Here is a 25,039-nt window from a genome sequence, read left to right as displayed (position 1 = left end):
TGACCTCTTACCCTGTGTGTATTAAACACATTTCTGTCAAGACCACTAGTCACAATAAAAATGTTATTTCCATCTACAGCTGTTTATATCTGGATGTACGGCCCTCTGCTGGGACCTTCCACCATACCATGCACAAGCATGGAAAGATGCAGAAATGAGCAGGGGCATGGGAATGCACGGTAGACCTGACATTGATTAAGTTGGATACAGCATGAACAGCATGAAATGGAGGAGGTGGGTTGCAAGGCAGATTGCAGAGGATGCAAGCCAAAATAACTCAAATAGCAGATCCAGAACCATCATCCAAAAATGCTCTCTGTAATTCTTTATGTGTTTTTTTAAATAATTAATGAAGACACAAGCCAGTTTACCTACCTATGATAAGTTCCTGGGTCAGCGATATTCCACGTCACCTCTTGCCCAAAAAACCCCACATGATTGCCGTCGTCTGTCCATAGTCCAGCAGAACCATCAACTGATGCTGTCAGGACAAACAGTCTGTCAAACACTTCAAGGACTTCCACACATATCAAAGCCCTTTTGTGAGCCCTCCAAGATTGCAGCAGTGGAGGTTGTTCACAAGTTGCCTGTATGAAGAAAAATATGTCAAGTATATGGGGATATGAGGTGCAGTGCACCAGGTGCAATCTTATTTCCAGCACACCTCAGGTTGGATGTCCACTGCAAAGGAAGAAATGTCCCAAATCTGAAGTGAGCCTGTTGTGTCACCTGAGACCAGAATGGTGTTTTTAGACTGATCTGAGTTCAGGCTAAGCACACGCTCACCTGGCTGCTCTGGAGCGTAGAAATGACCTGGAGGGAAAAAACACAGAAAAAATAGACTTGTGCTCGTAAACTCATCCAAGCATAAAGTACTAAGTACAATCTAAAAGAAATTTGCTTGTAACAATAGACTTGGATATATCTTTATAGGCAGTTAAAAAGTCTGCTGGTTCACTCAAAAGTGCATGCAAGCAAATCTATTTATATTCTGCTTTTGTACCATTTTCAAGAATTCTTTCTTCACTTCAATAACAAAAGTACTTCTGAGACAAACTGCAAACCCTTCAACAGATTTTAGTTGTCACCTGCATTCCTCTTATGTCATGATTTCAAATCCCCCTCTCTGCTGGAAGCATGCACAGACACATAGATACATATATAAATCTATACAGACATACAGTTCACTCAAATGCACTCATGCAAGCCTGTACCCATATGCAGTGGTTACAGTGCATGAATCCCACACCACTAAACACAGATGGGATCTGGAAAGAGACATAGTTGTGGGCTGCCAGGAATGGTACCGGCTGGCAGCCAAGTCGACAGTTCAGCCTAACTGTCACTGCTTGCAAGGGCTGTTTGTAAATCCTTCTTATGGGAGGAGGAGAATTAGAAGTGACGGATGATTAAAAGTTTTTATCTTAGATTAATGTTTTCTACTGCAGCATCTTTTTTTTTTAAAGGACCTCACATCAATCTCTTCTTTAAGCTTTTTCATGTGCATCCCACTCACCATAACTGTGATTGTCATCAGTGATGCTCCAAAAGCACAGCCAACCACCCTGGGATGACACTAGGACACCCTTGTTTCTTAATTGTTTCCTGCCAGCTCGATGCTGAAGGAACAAGATGCTATCCACGGGGAGAGCTGACCTGGACGCACACAAGCAGAAAGAAAACCACAATCATGAATATGTCACTATCAGCTAAGGATGCAAGATACTTGACTTCATTTATTCATCATTTAATTAACTGTCAGGAAAATTTATGAGAAATTAGTTTGATTATGTCTTCGTTACTTTAATTACTTATTCTTTTATACCTTTATCATTCATGCATGATGATAAAAGGAATACCTTTTTTGAGTTCTGACATTTTACATCTATTTGATATTTCAATAATAATCTGCATGTTATTTAAACATTTGTTAATCTAAGCTTTTATTGTGTGTTATCGTCAATAAAGACTGCAGAGAGCCAAAGATAAATAATTTTTTACCACGCCAGCAACAAAATTTGATCTGGGATACAAGAAACATGATCTAAATTAGTAGATAAATCATTAGTAAACTGATCCATGCTGATTTGTTTCGTGTCAAAACCTGCAAGTCATACACATCAAGTTTAATAGTAAACCCTCACTGACTGCAAGACAGCACTCGGAGCTGCATCTCCTTACCGTGCCTGCGTCCCTCTCTGCAGGTGGAGCATCGGTCCTTGTGTTTCCATGCTCCAGATCACTACCTCTCCATCATAACTGGCTGTAGCAACAACGCTCAGAGCGGAGCACTGACACACAGCCAAGATGTCTGATTTGTGGACACTGCTGGACTTCCAGGACATGTCTGCTCTCACCTTCAAGTCCTTCAGTGCACGAGTAAAAGAAAAATAAAGCACAGCTTAGTGCACAAGCATTTTGGTTGAAATGATGATAACTATATACCTATATACCTCATTTATAAACTGTGTTTATAAATGAGGTGAAATAACCTGTAATTGTCTCTTCTGTAGAAGCTCTACTTACTTCCCCAGGTTGCTCATAAAAAAGTGTACCATGTTGCAGTAGACTTTTTTAAACAAATTATGGAATTTGAACTTACCAGGGGCGTATATAACGTATGCATATATATATAAGTGCAATTTACTGATTTTTGATTGCCCCTCTAGGTTTTGGAAATGAAAAAAATATATAACGAAACAGACAAGCTAAGTTCTGCTTAAGCGAGGGACTTTACAGTGAGAAATATTATGTAACTGGGCGAAGGAAAGGAAAAAAGCAGCATTAAGAATCTGCTGCAGAAGCATAAATACTCAGTGCTACTACTGTTCGCTTTAACAGATGACTCCAGCCACAGAGCAGATGGCAGCTGAAGGTTGAAAGGTAAAATGTAACACAAGAATTTGAAGCTTGAGAATAATGTGCAAATGCAGACTGTTATATATTTATACACTGAGACCTGTGCAGCAGCAAGCATAGCTGTAGGTGGATGTGGGTTTGTATTTATGCGCTGAAAAGACTTTAGAGACTTTCTTCACTACTGACAGGAAAACACAAGACTTCTGAATTATTATACTGAATATGATGGGACAAGTTAGTAGTGTTACTATTGGAGGAAATATTTTCTGAGCCTAATTTGGACCACAGTCTTCTTAAGGCCAAGTTGTTGTTGGCATTCTTAAGAAAAACACTTAAATGTTTTCTGAGTCTGTACTAGATTAGTCACTATGGTGACAGCTGTTTGTGTAGGACTCATCACGCTGCTTTTAACATCTGGGAAAGAACTTGTAGCAAGAAAAAAAAATATGTCAAGGCTAAAACTCTGTGAGACTAATTTTATAGCATCTTAATATTTCTGAGCTTCTTGGGTGGACTGCATTACCCAGAATCACCTGTCAATCAAAAGTTTATGTAATGCATTTAATACTTTGTTATGTTGTTCTTTCTTGACCCACAGCTAATGAATTTTTTTCACTGCCTTTCCAATCTGAGAACCAGCAGCTACCGTCAGATGACTAAGAGTGTGGAGATGAAGGTCAGTGTTACAAATGCAGGTAAATTTAAAAAGCAAATATAAAAGTTAATCATTATTAAGTTATAGCAAAATAGTTCTGAGAACACATTTTAGCGTGTCTTTTGCTGCCTATGGAGGTTCTCAGTCATCCAGATCACAGTAGTTTTGAGAGCTTGAAAAGCCCTCACGTGCTTCAACTATTTTTCTTTTTTTTTTCTTTTGTCCCTAGCTGGCGGTCAGCAGGGAAGGTCGTCCACCAAGCCAATACGTCGCTGTGGATGCCGCAGGGTTCTCATCTTTGTCAGCGATGCACTTCCAAGACTTGCGATCTGGCCTTGACCTTTTCTTGCTTGAGGATTAGACGTCATTGTTGAAGATCGTCTTCAGTTTGCTTGATCCAAGTCTTCTTGGGAGCGTCATGCTTGATTCCCTAGTGTGTGGCCAAAACCATTGCAGTCGTCACTTCTGGATCAGCTCTTCCATCTAGGGCTGATGGTGACATTGACTACGCATCGTGCTGTTGCTGAGACGGTCACGGGGTGACACCCGGAGAATCTGATGCAAACAGCGCACGTGGAAGACCTCAAGCTTGTTGAGGTCGTGCTTGAGGATGACCCAGGTCTCGGATCCATAGAGAAGAATGGGCAATACTAGTGTGGGGTACAGTTGAATTTTGGTGATGAGGGTGACGTTTGTCTTCCGTGCTTCATCTACCACACCTTACCTATGTTTCTATATATTCATACAAGCAGCATAAGATATAGGACATTCTGCCTTCTTCTTTCAAACTCTCAGTGCTTGTTGTTCTTTACAGGACTGTTTATCTGCACCTAACCAATGCCTGATCAAACCTGATTGGTCAATACTGCAAGCCACAACAGAAAAGTTCCAGTAGCTCACATTCTGCTGTTTGCCTACAAATTCAGCGTGTTCCTGTGACGATTAGACATTACTGCTTTTGGAAAACTTACAGTTATCCCTGTCAAAACCACAGGCCAGCTGGTTTCTTGCTGTGTTGAATATACACGTTACATATAAGTTACGTTGAATATAATAATTTTAGGTGCATTTGTGAATGCTTGTCTCTCTTTGCCGTTTGCCTTGTGATTGATTGGTGACCTGTCCAAGGTGTACCTGGCCTCTCTCACCCTATGACACCTGAGATAGGCTCTTTGACCCTGAAACAGTAAAGAAAATGGATGGGTGGATGGGTGGATGGGTGTTGACTGTATAAATGGCATCCATGGAGCTTTTTTTTAGATAAAAGACAGAGCCGAAAAGGATAGTAAAACCCAGAGTACCAAGTCAATCTTAATTTTAGGATATTTTAGGATGGAAAGATAAACTATAATCCTCCCTGAAAATACGTTTTTTTTCTTCTCTGCAAAACTAGAGCGGGAAGAAAAACATTGTTTTCCAGCCTGGTGTTCAGTAACCCTTAAAACTGTATTTATGTGTGGATTATAACTTTAATGCACCCTTGATTTTACCTTGTCTCCTGCAATGCTGTACTGAGTGATGCACTGGTTCCACCCCACAGCCAGTAAATGGTTGTCATGGAGGCAGGTCAACCCAGTGACTTCAGAGTTGGTGATGGGCTCCAGCTTGTGTAAGTTTAGGCCATTTAGTAGATTCCACACCTGCTTGGGGAGTGGCCAACACTCTGATTTAAGTATTTTACACATTGATGCATTACAGCCAAATTTCTTTCTCTATATAATAATAAGTAATAAGATGTATTGAACCTTAATAGTGCCATTACGAGCTCCCGTGATTAGTCTTCTGTGAGAGGAGTCCAGTGCCATAGAGGAGAGCACCTCTTCTCCATGAGCATTTAAAATGTAAAGCCGCCTCCTTCCTGTCTCTACATCCCACAGAAAGACTGATGAGTCAGCATGTCCAGTCACCACCTGCCTCAGGGTGGGGTTGTACAAGGCACAGGAGAGGTATGGACCCTGTTTAAATTCTGTCCTGAATTCCTCATCAGTCAACCAACCACCTCCTCCTCTTCTCTTTTCTGACAGATTGAGCACTGCCAGGTAATCTTTGCAGGCCACCACTAAATGAGGTTGCATCTCATCAGGAAGAGGAGGGCTAAGCAACAGGAAGGGGAAATTTCCATGTTCTGGGATGCGACCTGGTTGCAGACAGGGAAACTGCAGACGGAGAACTTTCAAACACTGATGGGTAGAAATGTCCCAAACTCTCAGTTCCTGGCAAAAGAAGACAAATGCATCATCATTAATTCGAACATAAACAAGCTCTACTAGCATATATTCACATAAAATATACAATTATGTATGCATTTATGGTAAATCCTAATTCACTCACAGCATCTCTAGAGTAGCTGAAGATCTGCCCGACATGTTGGTAAATCGCAACATCTAGTACCGTGGTGTGGTGACCCGGCAGTGTAGCCACAGGACTTGAAGTCACATATTGTGACCACAGTCTGACTTTTCGGTCAGAGCCTCCTGTAACCATCAACTGTAGGGACGCGTTGTAGTCGAAACACTTGGCTCCCTGACATGAGGCAAAAGCATTAATATCGTATAGTATACAGAAGATGGTGTTTTATGCAGGTGAAAATATAAATGAAGTGATGGTAAATGCTTCTTTCCTTTCAAAGATACATGACTGAGATTTTTGTTTTACAATGTTCAGACAGTTATTTGGAGAGTAAACCTTGGGTTTCAAAAAAACAAACAAAAAACAAAGAAACCCATTGTGAGTGACAGGAAGCATCACCACCCAGTTTTACTCCTTTCACAGCAGCCGGTGACACTGTCTGTTTCTGCATACTGCTGTGTTTGCTCTTCTAGATAAAACTGGCCAGTTATAACAGCATTTACTACACTGTAACACTGTCACACTAGGACATTTAATACTATATAAAACTCTTTCTCACTTAAACAGAGTTTATTTTCACATGTCAACCTGCCCTCGTAGGTCTGTGTCACCCAGTCCCCAGTGCTGTGACACACAGGTCTGACTGACATTGATCCAGATCAGAAGTGGATAACTATGAAAATCACAACAAAGTCTAAAAGCCACAACATGAGAAGTTGATTTGAAGTCAGTGATGTTACCAGATCTTATAAATAAAACAATTCAACTAAAATGCAGAAGGCAAAGGGGAGGATAAGAACACATTTGATTTAATTTCTTCAGGTAAAATAAATGTAGCCGTTGAGGCCTGTTATTCAAAATAAAACAGGTAATGTTAATGAGCTTATCTCCTGACATCAACGGAGTTGACCCTGGCTTGGCTCACTCTAGCATGTAGAGGCCACATTAAAATGAAAGCTATAGCAACTGTTTTCACTGCAGATGACATATTACATGTTCAGTACTACAATAATTATGAAATATTATAAATAAATAATGCTCACAAAAGTGGTCCAACCTGGTGCTGGAAAAATGTATTTTTGAAGTGGCCAATGAGTGTATTATCAGTCAAACTGACCTTGTTACCTTGTTAATTACCTGGTTAAATTTCCAAATGTAAGGCTCCTGCTTCAATGACACATTCATAAAGACCACAGATGTGGTGTTACTTTCTGACGATGTCATGATGACATTGGCACTGGGTTCAAACATTACTCTGGTAATTGGTTCCTGGTGGATGCTGGGGATGTGTTGATAGGACACCATGTCGCTGTGTTCACCAAGATCCTGTGAGGAACGAGGGTGAAACAAGAAAAACAGTGAGTCCAAATGATGTTTAAGGAAAAGTTGTAGTGTAAGCAGCAACACTTCAAAGCTTCTTGCTTCCATGCTTCTGTAACAGAATTCAGTAAATAGAGGAGGGAAAACCTACTTGGAAAAAGATCCTTTGTGGACCTTTGTCTCTCTTTGATGGTTTCTTAAAAAGTCCCTTGGATGAGTTTAGGAACCACATCAGGTGGACTCCTCCTTTTTCATCCCCCAGTAGCAGCAGAGGAGGCTGTTCTAGACTCTTGGAGTGAAAACCCTTTAGATTGAAGTGATGCATTTAGTGCTTTCCAAATGGAGACATCCAGCTAAAACAGTAACATCTCACACAAACAGTTGTCCTACCTGCACATCATACCAGTAACACAGACAGGTCGGCACACTGCGAAACCCTGGGAGCAATTATAGGACAAAGAGTTAACAATATTTCCGGGCTTCACGTGGTTTAGTTGGTTTTTGTTAGGAATAAAAGTACCATATAAGTGAATTTCCTCCAACAAACAGTTTGAAGAAATAGTAACAAAGCGCAAGTCCCTGCAGTCAGTTGCTATGGCAATCTTGTGGACGTTGCCCATGTACACCGCATCGGTGGTCCAACCTCTGAATCTCCTTGTGTTTGCCACTTCCTCTGTTGGGTCTCCAGCAAGCTGGTTTAAATAGAAAAACGTGAGTGAGTGTGCTGTAATTCCACGTGGATATTAAAGTAGCAACATGATGTCACTCACCCCTAAAGTTTTGAGGGTGTGTAGGCTGCTGTTCCAGGCGGTGATCTGACCCCCCTTACTGACGCTAATATAGCGGAGTGGAGGAGGATGGGAAAGAGCAACCACACGAACTGTTGGCTCCCGCTGCAGAGCAATAAGTATGAGACAAGTGTAATCAATTAGAGAAAGGTTACAGGAGGAAAAAAGTAATGGTTGTCGAAAATAACATATAACTCAGGGCAGAAAAATTAAGATGCTTCATCTTTCATCTATTATAGTAATGGAACACTTTATTCATTATAATTTATAGGAGCAGCTGAGTGCACTCTTTTATACTTACATTGGTTAGATTTAACAGACCCTGATGAACTCTAGAGTTATTAAAAAGGTTTGGCAAACTGCCCTGCTTAACTCCTGTAGGGTGAAATCCAAAAGTATCGAATGATACTATAATAATATATGAGAATATCTTCACAGGCCAGGTGAAAATAATTAAAATAATGAGTTCCAAGGTCTGTTTAGCTTCTTTAGCCATTTAGTGCAGCACAGTTAGCCTGTAACCATTATGGCTGAGGCAAGAAAGTCATCACAAATCATGTGTTTCACTACTGTAACCTGTCAAAATGTCTCAAAGGCTACATTCACACTGCAGGTCTTGATGCTCAATTCCCATTTTTTGATCAAATCCGATTTTTTTGTCTGCTTGTTCACACTACAAATAAAATGTGACAGCAAACGCGCTCTAGTGTGAACCCACAAAGCGGCCCGCATGCACAAAAGAAGACGTCACACACAACGTGCTCTGTTTAGACCCAGACCAAACAATATTGTTTGACTGATGGCCCTTAATATAAAGACTTGTTTCGGACTTTACTTTTCCCAATTTTGCTTTAAGTTATAAAGTTATTTTGTTATTTACAAATGGCCTAAATAATTATCCTTATTGCTGTTTTAGAGGAGTGGTGCTTCAAAGGATAGTTGCAGATTTCTGTCAGAATCTGCAGATTATACAGTACAAATAAAATGTTCATGTTTCTCCAACGTTGTCTTCCCAACAGTTTCACTAACATCTACGTTCGCAATGTCTTCTCCGGCGCTGATAATTGGCATCTGTCTTGTGTCAGTGACGTAAAAGACGGATTTAATGCGACATGACCGTTCAAACAGCTTGTTTTTTTTCAAAAACAAGCTTTAAATAGACAAAAAAGGCTTTGTAGTGCTGCAGTGTTGATTTTTTTTATTTATATGAGTGATAATCTTTATATTGAAAGTAGTAATTTAATGCATCAAATAAATTTTGCTTAAACTAGTTAAACTAGCTTAAAGTAAGTAAAAGTGGCTTGCTGTATTGGATTTGCTTGTAAAGAAGCTTGTATATTCATCTCCTACAAATACACGGCATGCTAAAATATTTTGATACATTTTCTACTTTTTTTTACATGAAAGTATAAACAACCTATTAGAAAGCATCAAACGTTTAGGAAATAAATATAGCATTAACATTAGAGAAAGTAGCCTATAATAATGATAGTAGTATATTTGGTATCATATCTATTAATGTATATGTGTATGCCGCTGTCACTCACTATCCTTTACAATGGAGAGGTTAAAAAGAAGAAGCTAAACGACTCAGCAAAACCGATTTCAAAAAGGAGGACTCAGCTTTTTAAATATCAGAAATAACTTGTATTCATAATTTGACTGTTTAGAACATTTAATTTTTTTTTTACTCTTTTTAAATTACATTTTCAAAAAGATTTTGAAAATCTTTTAAAAAGAAAATCTTAATTCTAATTAATTGAAAAATGTTTTCAAAAGAGACTTTTATTGAGTGCTTATTGTTTATTGATTTCCATAAATCAATTTTCCATTTGAATTATTTATTGATCATATAAATATTTTTGTAAAATTTTTTTCTTTTCTTTTAAAATATCTGATAGTGATAGATAGTTTGAATGTCTAAATATACAACAACAATTTACAATTTAAGTAAGTTGTCATTGATTTTAATATATTTATACTGTAAAAATCATTTATTAATGGTTAATTCCATTTCCTCTGTATTTCTTTTTACTGGGTAGTAAAATATAAATGTTCCATTTTGTAATATACTGTTAATCTTAAAAAGTGATTACATATTGTTTTAGTTTTATGTCCTTTTCCAAATATTACTTTGGAGTCACTGACCATTTACTCTCTATAACTGTTTCTCCTTTAGAGCTACAAAATACTCTAATCCATTTGAGTTTCTTTTCCCCAAGTTTGTTTAAGTCATATTATAATGTTGTTCATTTTAGTAGCAGTTTTGCTTTGAGACTGTTTTTTTTTCTGCTGCACTCAGCTTTTGGGAGGTTTTTGAAACTTGAATTCTCTAAATGTTAATTGTGACTAGGTAGTTGCCTAATTCTGGTAAGTAATTAAAAAATGTCTAAAAATCAGACCATCTGACCACGATGCACCAGAGTTACCTTGTTATGAGAGCAGTGTCTAATCTGAGGCTGGGCCTCCAGCAGAGCAGCTGTGGGAATGGAGGCCCGCTGTCGCTCAGTGTACTCCAAAAGCAAGTAGGAACACAGCTGCTGCCATTTTATTTGTCCAGTGCAGCTGATATCTACCTAGACATGAAGAATGTAAGAGTCAAGTCAGCAATACGCCACTGTTGTCTTTTAATAGGACAGTCACTTCAAACCAGTAATAGACTGACAGGATGCTGTTTTATAAACTTTTTTTTAAATCGTGGATTACAATATAACCCGCATCCAGTTTTGTCAAGACTTAAAAAAACTTTATTACTTTTTACCTCATCAAAGAATCTCTTGCACCACGTGTCCTCAATATTTGGGCCGATGACAGACTTCAGAACATCCCAAAACTCCTCAAATGTCAATCCACGTTCTTCACTTGTACCTCTATTGCTTCCCTTCAGCTTGTGTTCCTGTGTCTCAAGTCCAGCCTTTGAACAGGTAAAAGCATTTCTCAGAAGCTGTAGGTGCTCTGGGCTCAGTTTCTCTGCAGGACTGACACCGCAGGCTGGATCACTGCAGAAAGCAGCACATCAATGATCAGTGAAACGAAAAAGCAGAAGTAGAATAAAATGTGGAGGACATTGCCAATAAGGCAGCACCCCAGCTTAACTGAGCACAAAAACATGATCATTTCTTAAGCATTAAAGAACTGTTAAGTTCAGTGTCTAACCCCTATTTTATTTTTTATTTCTGATTCTTTATTGAAGCCATTACATCACTGACAGCTAGTAAAAAGCTCACTGCAGAATGAGTGCAGCACTCCCATGTGGTAGTTTTGATATAACACACTTTTTTTTCAAATAAAGGGAATAAGTAATGAAAGAATATGTAAAGTTAGGGGGATGTGTTTTTAAGAAAAGCGCTCCCTGCCACCAGCACCTCCGGTGTGGGCCTGTTGCTAAGGGAAACTAACAATAAGTCACATGTCTTACCATTGTGAGGTATTTTCTTGGTCCATTGGGGCATGCATGAGTGGTCCTTTACATCATACACATTACTTACAATCAGCAAATGGAACAATAAAATAATTAAGTAATAAAGAAGCTGTTGTCTCTGAGTTTAAACTGTGTGGAGTGGATGGAAGAGAAATGAATGGAGAAATGTGTGAATTTAAGAAGTTATTTGAAAGTTTGATACCAGTGTTCAGCTTCTATTGACTTTTCATGAATTGTTTAAGGTGGAAAAATGGAATGAAGTACAAATAGTGAAAGTTAAAAAATTTTTTTTTGTTTTTTTTAGCTTATTAGAAAATATAGGACAGAATCAGATATAAGAATGTGTTAGCAGGCACTACTATCCAGAGGTAACGAAAATCCATATCAATGTGCAAAGTTTATTAAACAGATTTTCTACATAAAGCAATCCCTAATTAAAAATTATCTTTTATGTTTGCCAAGACCAAACAAGGGGAAAAAAACTTACCAAAACCTGCTGTGTGGCACCTCTTTCTCATAAAGTGTCCACAAATTTTTTTTGTTTCTAAAAGTATCCATAGTGATAGCCCGATTCTACCTTTATCACAGTCTGAACTCCTCCTTAAACTCTTCTTTTATGGTGAGCATGAAAAAAGAAATGAAGAAAGAAGCCAAGATTTCTGTATAAATGAGTTGAGTCGACTCCGCGATCCTGGCTGTGCCTTGAGCCTAACCATGCACAGCCGTTGTTTCTGTCCACTCCTCTCGCTTTTCATGCAGTCCTCAAACAAAGCCTGTTGTCTTCAGACAGGGAAGGAATGTCCACATCCACAGAAGCTATCGGTCGCAAATGTTTGACCACACCGACAAAAGATAGTCAACACATCTCTGAAGAGACTGCCAAGGAGACCTGAGAATTTCCAAAGTCTATTTGGGGCAACAGAGCCACAAACCCCACAGACGTGCCCTCTGTGGGTTAATCATTTAAAGAAGCAAAGTTATTCACCACCAAGAAAAGGCTGAGCTTTCTGAGCTTTATCAAGAATCTATGTATATGGGATATAGTTTCTACCATAAGTAGGACTGTCCAGAAATCCTAGATATTAAATCAGGAACATCTATATTCAAAATTAAGAGAGGGTAAAAGCGAAAAGTCATGATATGGTGGCATATTTTCAGCTATTCTTACCGTTCTTCAACTGATGTAGTTTAATCATTGCCAGGCAACCAGCAGCAGTTTTCTTCCTTATAATGAGCTATCAAAAGTGCTGTCTTACTATGTTTAATGAATATACTCAAGTCCCAGTGTTTCACAGTCTGCTGAGCAAGTCCTTGAACTTGATCTCCTTTTAGGCTTGCAATATCATTTAAAGCAACCTTCGTTTATCCATCTGATAAAAGACTCAATAACAGTCAAGAAGTCAATAATAATGAATAAGCTCAAACTGACCCACTGAGTGTTTTATAATGCACGTAAAAAGTAAAAATAAAAAGGGACAAGTGGAAATGATAACACATATGTTAATAATTATATTATTAAGTACCCCCACTTTGGTTTTGGTGTGTCCAGAATGAATAACCTGCACAGGCAGAAACTGTTAGAGGAAACATTATGTATATGTATTATATATAATTTAAAATATGATATACTGTTAGTAGACATTATTAAAAACTACCCAGAACTACTCATCCATTGTCCCTCACTCATCCTGTCAGGGACACTGGAGCTTAACACATTCACGCCAATTTAAGAATCACCAATTAACCCAACCCCACTAACTGCATACCTGCATAACTACCACCTGGACGCTCCGAAACTGTCAGTTGTACGCCTTGTACCGGTACTGTAGTTCCTTTATCTACAAGGCTTAAACAACAAGATGTTCACACACACACACACACACACACACACACACACACACACACACACACACACACACACACACACACGTAAGATTCTGAAACTAACACAAACATCGACATGGAGAATTAACTACAAACTTGTAAATAGCAATTTAGACCTCAAAAACACAATTAAAGCCATAATTTGAAAAACACCGATGGACTGACCTATGAAAACTACTCACGTATTCACACGTTTGATCCCGATTTTTTTTTTCAGTTAGGTTAAAATCCATAAATACATGAAAATTCGTGTCCAATAGACATTTCGTGACTATTTCAGGGACTGCTGAGAGACCAGGTCGTGCATCCGGGTACTGCCACCAGATGGAGCCAACCACGGTTGCAATGATGATCTTGGCTATAAGAGCTGGATTTTTTTTTTATTTTATTTTTTTTTATTTTTTAAAAGACACTTGCGAAACGTTTTTAAAGATTTATTTTTTAAGTTATTATCCGTTTCTTTTTCAGGAATGTGAATTCACTTTTGTAGCCTATGAAACAACTATTTCCCAGTGAACCGTTTTCCAGCTGCGTTTTCTCTTTTCCACTCACACCAACAGAAGGCAGCAATAGTTAAGGCTGTTGCTCAGCATAATTATAGACCCGTGATCCGCCCTTGTTCCTGAATCCTGGAGCTAGACTTTGTCAGCCCTGCCCTGACAGCTTCTGTGATGGGGCCGTGAGGATGTCGGTCTTGCGTGGACATTTCTTCTTTTAAACTGATTAGTTTAGTTTTCTTTTCATTTAAACTCATTTGGTGTCATGTTGCGGGTTGTAGTAGAGTCGGCTAAGGGTCTACCTAAAAAGACCCTTGGAGTTCCTGATCCAATTACCACTGTGATTTTTAGAGGTAGGTCTCTTTTCTCTACACGTAAAACAGTTTGGGTGTGTTCTTGTCTTCAGTAAAAAGTAAATGTTGCCTAATAATTTGTAATAGTGATTGTTGCAGGGCTTGAAGTTTGAAGGCACCTAATTTAATATTCTTTCATCTGGTTTGTGGTAGCTTAGATACAGAGGTGCTGCTGAGCTCATCAGATGAACTGGCCAGATTACAAATGTTAAAAAACAAAAGTGCTTTTTTTTTTTTTTAATCCAAGAATAATTTAATTTCCTGACGCATAGCTGGGGAGTGACTTGTTTGCATGTGTGTGATACAGTGAAATGAACTCGGGCAAAGAAGTGAACAGACAAGTTTGAGTCTGTACTCAAAGTTGGCTTCAGCCACAGAATTAAAATCATATATGACAGTTCTGCACAAGACAGAGCAGACACAGTACTGACTTACAGTACTGATCCTAGCATTGCTGTTGCTATAAAGGTGTCATTTGATTTAAAACAATAAGATGTGAATGTTACTTTTCTTAACTTTTCAATAAAAAGGGAGCATTAAGGAAAAAAAATGTGTTCCCCTTTCAGATGACAAGAAGAAAACAAAATCGATTGACAAAGAGTTGAATCCAGTGTGGAATGAGGTAAATCACACAAAGAAACACTCTGCAATACTTCACTCCCTTTTACCTGTTTTTATTATTTTTTAAGATCAATTGCCAGGAATGTAGCAATACTTAATGCAAACTTTCCATACTGCAATTGCAGCCCCACACACCACATGGCTAACATACACACATATATGATTATCTGTAATATATATGTTGTTCCTTGATAAAATGTGCTTATTTAAGACATGACAGCAGTTTAGGTTCTGTATCTGATGGCATGCTTTTCTCACATTTGTTCGCTTGTAGTTGGTTGAATTTGATCTAAAAGGCAAGGCACTGGACTCCAGCTCCTTCATCGACGTGATTGTGAAAGACTATGAAACTATTGGGAAAGATAAGTAAGTACACTGCATGCCTGGAAACTGAGATCCCCTCTCAGCTTTGTGCAACAAGTCATGAAAAGCTTTGCCTCACCTTACTGAATTACAATACAAGCTTAGTATTGTCTGAAACAGGAGCTTGTAAGAATTGAGCCTGTTTAGTCAGGTAGCAGATTAGTCAACACAGGTAGAGGTGTGTGTCCCTTTTTCTTTTATGTTGCTTTTAAGAAACTGATTATTCGCTTACTGCAGAGCCATCATAGCTTGAGCTGTGCATGGGCTACCTGCTATTTGCACATGTCACAGGCTGCTACTACCAGTTGCTTAGAAGCAGGATCAGAACAACATAACAGCATCAACATATTGTGTGTGCGTGTGTGTGTGTGTGTGTGAGAACAAGGACACACCAATATAAACAAAAAGAAGTTTGATGTGTTCATAATAACTCAATATTGCAGCTATGTAGTTTGTTTTTTCCAACCCCCTCAGCCTGCTACACCCTTCTTGCCATGCTGAGACTTGCAGAGCTGTGTGGGATGCCTTCTTGTGCAACAATGGATGTCTTTTTTCCCCCCCCGTCTTTGAGATTTGTGTAGCACAGTGTGATAGAGAACAAAGCAAATTCTCAAAGCTAATGTGGAGTTGTTGTAGTAGATGTAGTGGTATGAGCTATTTTAATACTGTCTGAGTGAGATGTGCTGTAATGCCAAAAAAAGCCTGAACCTGCTCCAAAAATACGCTAAAAGGTTTTCACTTCCAGCTAAAGCCAGAATCCCATATGGGACTGATTCAGGCCAACCACAAGGAATGTTTCCCCAACATCACTAATTATCACGATCAAGGTCTTTTTTATGCTAAGAAAACCGATGATGCTAAAAGTTCTTGTTTTGTATGAAACATGTCAGTCCTGAGATGGATTTCCTGTGGATTTATGCACACATATGTGCTAAACTGAGTAAAAGTTTCCCTTGTGCATGGGACAGTCATAACTGAAGGAGGGGCTTTGCAAATGTGTCTCCATACAGAGTAAAGTTTTCCACTGAGCTGGCCGTCTGACACACTCTCTAAAGAGCTACAGAGTGGAAGCAGAGGAGGATTTGTCCTTCTCAGATAGCTTTGCAGATACTGTTATGGGTATTCCCTGTTGCTGTAGCAACAAGAGGGAGGAAAATACGCATTCTTCCTGACTAATTTGATTTTGTGAGGAATCAGAAGATTGTGGGATAAAGTCTCCCAGTGCAAACAGCGATGCAGTCTTTAACATGAAACTGAAGAAAAAAAGAGTCCAAGTATCAACAGCCATCATAGTTCATACCCTGCAGACAATGAATATCTACAGCATATTTCGTTGTAACTGCGACACTGTTTTCCACAGCTTCTGGTTAATAACTTACCTTTGAAGTCCATTTGAAAGCTTGTGGTCTTAACTATCCTCCCTTTACCTGCTTTGCATCCATCCCTGATAGAACTTTTCATTTCCCCTGTTATGCAGTTGAGGCTCAAATAGAGCTGTAGGCTTTTAGAAATCACTGAATGGTTCATGACTCGACAATAAAAAAATTAAAATGTAAGCGTATAAAATTTGACTGTATATTTGAAATGCAGAGATTTCCAGTTTGTCACAGTTTTTGGCTGAGGGAATTCTTTCATATCAAACGCTTAAGTAGTCTCATTTCCTGTTGGTCTGTGCAAATATTTCAAACCACTTTTCACTTGCCGATGAAAGATATTTCTGGGCTTTTAAGCTTTTTAAGTGCACCATGGGTGATTTTCACACTCTTGTCACAAATGTATCTCAGATGAGCCGCAATATTTCAAAGCCGAGCAGTCGTGCAAAGGGAAATGAATGTTGACAGAGGGTGGGTGGCAGACATTCAAGGTTATTTGTACTGTAAGTCACTCATTCCCGTTAACACATAGTTAATTATAGTGATTGAACTGATATAAGTGAGAACGTCATTGTGTCAGAGGCGCCCTTGTATATTTGTATTCTTAGAAAAATTTAACATCCTGACAAAGTGAAAAAAAAAAAACCCTGAGTTATTACAATAATAACTCATTATGGGTTCAGATTTTATCCTGCATGTAGGCGAGAGCAATATTTTGAACATGACATCACCAAGCCTCGACAATGGTCACAAAGTCTGCTGGTTGTTATTTGTTTAAATGGGAAGTTGGCACTCCAGGTATAATTTCCCTACTCTGCACTTACACCAGGGCTCTAATGATTTTCCCACTGCTCAGTGAGGACGCTAACACAGTTAGTACGGCACTACTTAGTATTTGAATGTTCTAAAAACAGCAGATATGCAAAGTCATGTGCTGAACCATGTCAAACTCTCCGCTGAATGGCCTTCATTTGTCGAGAGATTTTGGTCAGACTATGCAAGGAAAAGCTCTAACACAGGCTCTTCCTGCTTGGAAACACTATTTGATAGAGCTTTAAATTCTGTTGTGTAATAAAATACACAAAAAGGGCTGGTTTAATATGAGGTTAAATGCCAGTTTCATGAGTCACTGAATGTCTAGGGAGTACCAGTGTTGGTCTCCTTCCTCATGTGGAATAATGACTGGATCTCCTCCCCACAATAAATTCTGTCCAAGTATTTGTACAGCGTCCTAAAGTCATCTCGACAAGTTAAGTTACTGCTCATCGTATCACCATGTCACACTCACTGCTGAGGTTTTTGGAGTACACTATTATAGTGCATGGATAGTAGTATATTTAAATCTCTTTCACACGAGATGTTTAAATGCTGTAGCCTTTGGTGTCAGATGTAGGTCAGCAGCAAGTTTATGTTGCAGGAATTCCTCCGCCAGGAATGCTGCCAAAATAAAATGACAGTGTCCACCCAAAGAGAGACAACTTACACGGTGTTCATAACACTCCATTGGGTTAGCTGTATTCCTTTTGGACACAGTAATGTTTTCTCTGTCTATATCAGGAGGAGAAAACATGGGTTTGAAATTCTGGCCTTTTATACGTTTAGTTGCAAGTTTTGCAGTTTTAGTAGTTTCTGTCAAATTTCTTGTAATTGTGAAAGAATAAGCAAGATAAACAGGAAACAGTGTAGTTTTTGACTGCGCGCCAAGGCAGACACAGACACAATAAGCAATGAAAGGACAATGCTGGAAATGCTGAGATACACTGTGTGACACTGGTGTTTTGGGCATAGCTCACATAGCTCACATAGAGTTTCATTTGATTTGTTTTCTTTAAAACATTAAAGGACACATTAACTGAGGAACACAATTCTGTTTTTCCCAATGAACATTAATCGGGTTAATAATTACTTGACTTTGGAGATGAAATAATTGGGTAATGCTGTAAGTAATATTACTTTTAGTAGATGTTTGATGCCTTCAAAGACGCATGAGATTTATCAGAAAACCTGTTTTATTCGATCATTGCATGATACATATGGCAGTGGTGTTTTTCACATTTTAATACTGTAGAGTTGTATTGTGTTATTCATTTATTATTATTTGGAAGTTTAAACTTTATCACTCCCACTTCTTAAAGGTCTCCCAAATAGGAAGCGTTAATTCATTTCCGTCCTCGGTGCAGAAAGTTGTTGCTGTTTAAAACAGAGGCTGGTAGTATTGAGTGTGTGGTAGCTCATAGTGTTGTGTTTGTGCATCTGAACAAGTATGGTTTGTTAGCTCTGGGTGGTGACCTTCTCCACGGCTTTTTGTGTGAATGTAGGCTTCACTGTGCACACATGCAGCTTTTAATTTTTGTGTAATCTGTGTAATCTGATTACTGGTAAATTTGCCGACTAAAATGGCAGCACATGTTTTGCCCGATTCAATCAGGACATTGAAACAGAATGGTCACCAGGCAAAGTCCTCCAAGTTGTGTGTGTGTTGTATGTATTGAAAAGTATGCTGTCTGACACTGTTTGTTTTTTTCCAATAGATTCCTCGGGTCTGCTAAAATCTATTTGAAAGACCTCGCTTCAGGTCAAGCGAGATCACTGCCATGTAAAAATGTTCCCCTGGTCAGTGAAAGTGGACAGAATATTGGAGTAAGTTTTCATCCTTTGATATGAACTCAAAAATATAAGCAAAATATAATTTCATAAAAAATATATATTTAAAATAGAAGACTAGCCAATAATTTCCTTTCAGGCAACAATCAATCTTTTGGTTGGCTATGATGCTCCAGCAAACGCTGTACCAAACCCCAATGATCCTCAGTCAGGAGAAACTACAGTGGATGCTGGTATGTTTATGTAATTTCCAGTAATACTGCACAATAGAGCATGTGTCTACTGAGAGTATTACATTTGTTTAGAGGTTTGTCAGGTATTTGACCTGTGATCGCCCTGTCTTTGTGCTTTTTAGGAGGTGGTGGTGGCGGCGAGGAGGGCAATGAAACTCTTCCAGATGGGAGCCAAAGCGGCCCTGCAGGGACGTCCCCATCCGGTGGTCAGTCGGTTAATCTTCGTCGGGGTGTGGCCAGGGCACAGAGTCGATATCGACTTGCAAATAAACCTCAGGACTTTCAGGTCAGTTTGATTATCAATAAAGACCAATAACTGCAGAAAAAAACTTTGGATGTGCTGGTGAGGATCAGAACATGAGGATCGTGAACTTTAAATTAAGCCCTTCATGAGTGAGATGTTACTAAAATATTTATGTAGTTGGTGGTGTACAAATTTGTACAGTGCATTGATTCTATGTTCATGGGAGAAGATTGTTTATAGACAAGATATATATTCCTCAGACAAAAATCTGTGAGGAATATTTTCAGCACCTTGTTAAATTTGTACCACGAAGAATTAAGGCAGGTCTGAAGTCAAAAGGCTTCTTGTGTGGTGTACCTGTAAATTTATCCTCCCTCATTCTGTCTCTCAGATTCGAGTCCGGATCATCGAGGCCCGTCAGTTGCCTGGCAATAACATCAAACCAGTAGTCAAGGTTTACGTTTGCGGGCACACCCACAGGACCAGGATTAAGAGGGGAAACAATCCTTTCTTCGATGAGGTACTGCCATTTATTTGCACAGAGTGACTACACAAAACTCAGATATGGATAAAAATATTTTTCTTATTCTATCAATCTCATTATAACTAATTAAAGTCGAGTCTATCCAAACATGCCACACCAGATTCTACAGAGATGTGAAATGTTTTGCTTTGTTTGAACCTTGTATGACGTTTTTTTCCTTTTTCCTTTTTTGCAGATATTCTTCTACAATGTCCACATGTTACCGTCCGATCTGTTTGATGAGAACATTAGTTTTCGGGTTAGTATTAATAGGAAATGTTGAAGTCCTCTGTTAGCATTTATACCACCTGCTGATGGTTGCACTCTTCTCTGCAGGTGTATAACTCCTGTTCACTGAGGGCTGACAGTCTTATGGGAGAATTCAAGGTACCCGGTCTACTCTCCTCCATACAAAATGCTGAAACATCTAAAATGACAAACAAGTCTGGCTAATCTCATCTTATTCTCTCAAACAGGTGGACGTTGGTTATGTTTATGATGAGCCAGGTAAGCTGGTTCAACCACAGATTTGAGTGTCATTTGCATCCACACAGACGGTACTTTAGTTTATTTTGTGGAGATCATAATGCAGTGGGCTGCTGTCAGTGTCGCATGGTGCATGGTGGAGGAGAAAATCTTAGACAAAGTGACCAGTTTAAAGGTCAAAATCAAGACAAAAAACTAAGACCAATTACAACTTTGTAGGCAAAATGTCAGTATTGTGTTACTGGTGCCAACAAGGGGCCAAAAAGCTTGTGCCAGATTTAGTAACCACTATGTTATTTAATGTCTCCACATCTAAAATGCTGAAAACTAATTTTCTTTTACTTTTTCTGAGATTTTTTCAAAGTTACAAAGTCTGAAGTGCTTTTTAACTTCTCCACACACTCTCCCTGATGGTGCCCTAGTAAAGTCTGTTTATCCTATGTGGTGTTTTTATGTGTGTGGTCCTTTTACAGCCCATTGTGTCATGAGGAAGTGGATCCTTTTGAATGACCCAGATGACTCCAGCTCTGGGGCTAAAGGCTACCTGAAAGTCAGCCTCTTTGTTGTCGGGACTGGCGATGATCCTCCGGTATGACCGATGAGCTGCAGCTCTCAGAGGACTTTGACTGCAGCTCTTTGCTTCCTCCTCCACAATGTAAATAGGCTGCTTACACGATTCGCTTTCTCTCATGCATTCTTTCTTTGTTCTGCCTCAAACGCTGCAGGTGGAAAAGAGAGAGTCCAATGACGACCATGATGACATAGAGAGTAATCTGCTGCTTCCAGCGGGCGTGACTCTTAGATGGGCCACGCTGTCACTGAAGGTGTTCAGAGCTGAGGACATTCCCCAGAGTAAGAGCAGATCTAGATCAGCATTCACTCTGCATTTATACCAAACCGACTGGTCATTTAAATCATAATAAAATGAAGTTTAGTTCTCCTTGTTAACCCTATTAAACTGATGTTTTTATTGTCTTAAATAAATTAAGACTGATTCTTTCTTGCACTGTGTTAAAAACGGTTCTTTTGATTCTTAGGGCCAAAAAGACACAGCTCAAAAGTGGTCTTTTACTTTAAAAAAGATCTTTATTTACATATCCCGGGATATGGAGGCTGAGCACACACAGAAACGCCTGCTCACATCAGCCAGTCTCAAACAGAAAACAGGAAGCCAGGTTATTTATGTACCTCTCGACGTCACATACGTCACACACAGTTTCATTACCAGTGTTGGTCAAGTTACTTGAAAAAAGTAATCAGTAACTAATTACTGATTACTTCCCCAAAAAAGTAATCCCGTTACTTTACTGATTACTTATTTTCAAAAGTAATTAATTACTTAGTTACTTAGTTACTTTTTAAAAACACGATTTACAACCTGAATAGGTGATAAAGCGATAGATCTTTCAGCCCAATTCTACTTTTTCTACATAATCCATCATACAAAATGTAATCAAATGGAAAAGTCCTTTTTAAAACTTGTTTTATTAGTTTTAATCTTTTAACTTTATGCATCAAGCAAAAATTTAATTATATGCAACATTCTCTGACTGGAAGAAATTTGTTTAATATTTAAACCTATTTTCTGCACATTCCAGCACATAAAATAAAATATTTTTTGTGTTTACACTCAGTCTTTCAAATAGATGCAAGTAAAACACAGCAGAAAATAAATAAAGTCAAAGACTAGCGGTCCTGTTGCTCTATTTTCACCTGTAAAGCAGGAGTGGGTAGGCGGAGGTTTACCCTGGTGCAGGTGTGCCGCAGCGGTCAGTGGAAGAATCCGCGAGTTTCTCTGTGAATTTCCCATTACGTCGTTGCGCACTCGGTGCTTGCTTGGAAGTTTAGGGTTTTTTTCGCTGTAAAAAGAAGTTTTCTTCCCACGCACAACGGACACTAATGTTTTTGTCACTTTTTATGGAATCAAACTCAAAGTAAGGTCAGTACTTCCACGCTTTAAACGCTGCACGCTCATACTCTCTCCCGCACTCGATATATGATCCACTGTTGATCTGCACACAGCTGTTGTCACGAACGTCGCACTCGCTTACGTCACTGTCATGAGACATTCTCGCAAAAAAAATCACGGTTTTAGTAACGCAGTAACGCAGCGTTCCTACGGGAAAGTAACGGTAATCTAATTACCGTTTTTGCAATAGTAATCCCTTACTTTACTCGTTACTGAAAAAAGTAATCAGATTACAGTAACGCGTTACTGCCCATCTCTGTTCATTACACACAACACTTCTTCTATTCAGTTCCTCTTTTCTGTGTCTGATTTTATTGATATGCCTGTGCACTAAAACTTCCTGTGCAGCTGCAATAACCTCCTCTTTCTAAAGTCTGTTGAGAGGGCAACCTGTCACCCTTCTGTCTGAACTTAGTTTCACTCTGTCTGGAGCTCATATTCTACAAAAGAACATGCAGTTTCTGGTCAGCCTGTAACCTAGTTTTACACTGAAGTCTGGGCCTCTCTCATATAAACCAATAATAATCAGCATATAAGCATTTAAGATTATATATTTATTACCTAACAACTGTTTTCTTGCTACAGTGGATGATGCATTTGTCCAGAATTTGAAAGAACTTTTTGGAGGAGAAGCAAACAAGAAAAACCTGGTGGATCCCTTTTTGGAGGCTAGCTTTGCTGGCAGAAAGGTTCTCGATTTTTCTCCTTTTTTTGGGCTATTATGTTAGATTAAGAAAATTAGATTTTTTATTCTTATCCTATAGAGAAAAAATGCTGATGTGCGTTATTCTGCCTCTCCAGTTGTGCACACAAATCATTGAGACGAATGCCAACCCAGAGTGGAACGAAGTACTGAACCTTCAAGTCAAGGTAGTGCTCCTTAAGATAAAAGCTAAATAGCAGAAAGTAACAGAGAAATTACTGTGTTTAAGCTTTTTTGTGTGTGTGTGTGTGTGTGTGTGTGTGTGTGTGTGTGTGTGTGTGTGTGTGTGTGCGTGTGTCTCTAGTTCCCCTCCATGTGTGAGCGTGTCAAACTAACGGTGTTTGATTGGTAAGTTAAATACAATTACGGTTTAACTGTAATGTTCTGTTCTTCTCCTTTTTTATATTATTACTAAAGAAAATATGAAGCACTTGCTTTTGGCTGAAACAGTATTGCACAAAGTTTGTGTAGTGTGGTCAGTGTGTGTGTGCACGCAGGTGTGTGCATATCCTTGTCCTAATACTAGCTTTAAGAGAATAATGCTGTGCTAGCCACACCCTTCCCTGAATAACATGCTCGGCTGGCACTGACTCTCGGGTCATCATTGTGTGTTTCTGAGAAAAGCAACTGTCAGATAACTCGGCTCCAGGAAGGCTGGATAGAAAAAAAGTGCCAGAGGAAAAGGTTAGAAAAAAGTCTGTTAGGTGTTGAAAATATACTGAGAGGGCAATAAAGTCCACTGTGAAAAAAAGGAAGAAAAAACAGAAAACATCCCAAAACTTCCAACAAAAACCAATAAAACGTGAGCCATTGTTCAATGTCCTACTTCATAGTGGTAGTGGACAAAGCAGAGCGTAGCACCGCAGATACACTGTGACATTTGCATGTCATTTTACTGTTAATCGCACGAGTGCGGGCTATGTGTCTATGTGTGCATGTTTGTGTGGACTGGGCCTGAAGTTATTATGTGTGACTGCAGGGATCGTTTGACAGGAAATGATGCCATCGGCACCACGTACCTGAATCTGGCCAACATAGCCTCCTCTGGTGGAGAGATAGAAGGTAATCATTTATTTATGTCTACTTTATCCCAGAAAACAGGACCAAGACGTAACATTTTAGCTTTAAATTAAAACGTCAGCAGAGAAGTTGATTTTTTCTTCATCTCACATATCTAGATGTTGTTGTATGAGTGTATGAAAGAATGCATTATACCAATGTGCCTCATTGTGTTCCCTTCTAAATGGTACTCGACTTGTCCTTTTCTTCTCCTGGAATAGAGGAACATCCGGAATATGGGGCAACGGCGTCTTATGAAGGTTTCTCTTTTTGCTCTGTGTTGCATGGGTCATAGCGCATGACGCTCGTGCTACAATGTTGATTATGTCTAACTTTCTTTGTTCCCTGTTGCCAATATAACTGTGCGTTGCTCTGTTTTCATATTGAATGTTTTGCTGTCACAGTCTCTGCACCTGCTTGCCCCACCATTCACTGCCTCCACCCGCCACCTCCAATAGTCACCTAGTAACACCTAGTGGCATCAAACCTTTCGCTTTAGCTTGACTTTGCTTCACTATATCAGCTTGACTGCCATTTTCTCTCTCCAGGTAACTCAGGGGAGTCTGAGGTGGGCTTCCTGCCTGCGTTTGGGCCCTGTTATATCAACTTGTATGGCAGCCCCAGAGAGTTCACTGGCTTCCCAGACCCCTATGAGGATCTCAATTTTGGCAAGGTAGTGGAGAAGACACGATAACTGCTATCTTATGAATTTCTCTTTCATGCTTTTCTTCAATC

The 25,039-nt window shown here is 39.1% G+C and overlaps 2 protein-coding genes across 5 annotated transcripts in view; one reads left to right on the top strand and one right to left on the bottom strand.

Annotated features, from left to right (window-relative positions):
- Window positions 1-371: 371 nt before the first annotated feature.
- LOC102310370 (WD repeat-containing protein 49) lies at window positions 372-12,280 on the bottom strand. Its single transcript, XM_005932816.2, has 15 exons — window positions 11,880-12,280; window positions 10,733-10,970; window positions 10,401-10,547; window positions 7,954-8,076; window positions 7,704-7,875; window positions 7,574-7,620; window positions 7,335-7,487; window positions 7,001-7,189; window positions 5,846-6,037; window positions 5,260-5,727; window positions 5,005-5,154; window positions 2,182-2,366; window positions 1,517-1,656; window positions 665-813; window positions 372-587 (listed from the first exon to the last, which is right to left on the bottom strand). Exons 1-15 carry the CDS (start codon window positions 11,948-11,950, stop codon window positions 372-374), a joined length of 2,640 nt encoding a protein of 879 aa, XP_005932878.2. The 5' UTR covers window positions 11,951-12,280.
- A 1,609-nt stretch (window positions 12,281-13,889) lies between these two features.
- Window positions 13,890-25,039, top strand: part of LOC102307140 (myoferlin) — a 28,654-nt gene continuing 17,504 nt past the window's right edge. Inside the window, exons 1-18 of one of the 4 annotated variants that reach the window (XM_042225148.1) lie at window positions 13,890-14,126; window positions 14,693-14,748; window positions 15,022-15,113; window positions 19,015-19,123; window positions 19,227-19,320; window positions 19,443-19,606; window positions 19,956-20,084; window positions 20,284-20,346; window positions 20,424-20,474; window positions 20,564-20,594; window positions 21,047-21,162; window positions 21,299-21,425; window positions 23,128-23,231; window positions 23,344-23,412; window positions 23,550-23,593; window positions 24,225-24,307; window positions 24,526-24,564; window positions 24,853-24,977. In XM_042225148.1, coding sequence (XP_042081082.1) covers window positions 14,039-14,126; window positions 14,693-14,748; window positions 15,022-15,113; window positions 19,015-19,123; window positions 19,227-19,320; window positions 19,443-19,606; window positions 19,956-20,084; window positions 20,284-20,346; window positions 20,424-20,474; window positions 20,564-20,594; window positions 21,047-21,162; window positions 21,299-21,425; window positions 23,128-23,231; window positions 23,344-23,412; window positions 23,550-23,593; window positions 24,225-24,307; window positions 24,526-24,564; window positions 24,853-24,977 — 1,584 coding nt within the window. In that variant the 5' untranslated portion in view covers window positions 13,890-14,038. The remainder of the gene's footprint in view (window positions 14,127-14,692; window positions 14,749-15,021; window positions 15,114-19,014; window positions 19,124-19,226; window positions 19,321-19,442; window positions 19,607-19,955; window positions 20,085-20,283; window positions 20,347-20,423; window positions 20,475-20,563; window positions 20,595-21,046; window positions 21,163-21,298; window positions 21,426-23,127; window positions 23,232-23,343; window positions 23,413-23,549; window positions 23,594-24,224; window positions 24,308-24,525; window positions 24,565-24,852; window positions 24,978-25,039) is intronic. The other 3 variants (XM_042225150.1, XM_042225149.1, XM_042225151.1) reach the window with 3 other exon arrangements.

The sequence above is a fragment of the Haplochromis burtoni genome, unplaced genomic scaffold (genome assembly GCF_018398535.1).
Source record: "Haplochromis burtoni strain Fernald_Lab_line unplaced genomic scaffold, NCSU_Asbu1 Contig_162, whole genome shotgun sequence".
In the NCBI taxonomy this organism is placed as follows: Eukaryota; Metazoa; Chordata; class Actinopteri; order Cichliformes; family Cichlidae; genus Haplochromis; species Haplochromis burtoni.
This window is presented reverse-complemented; position numbering and strand designations above follow the sequence as displayed.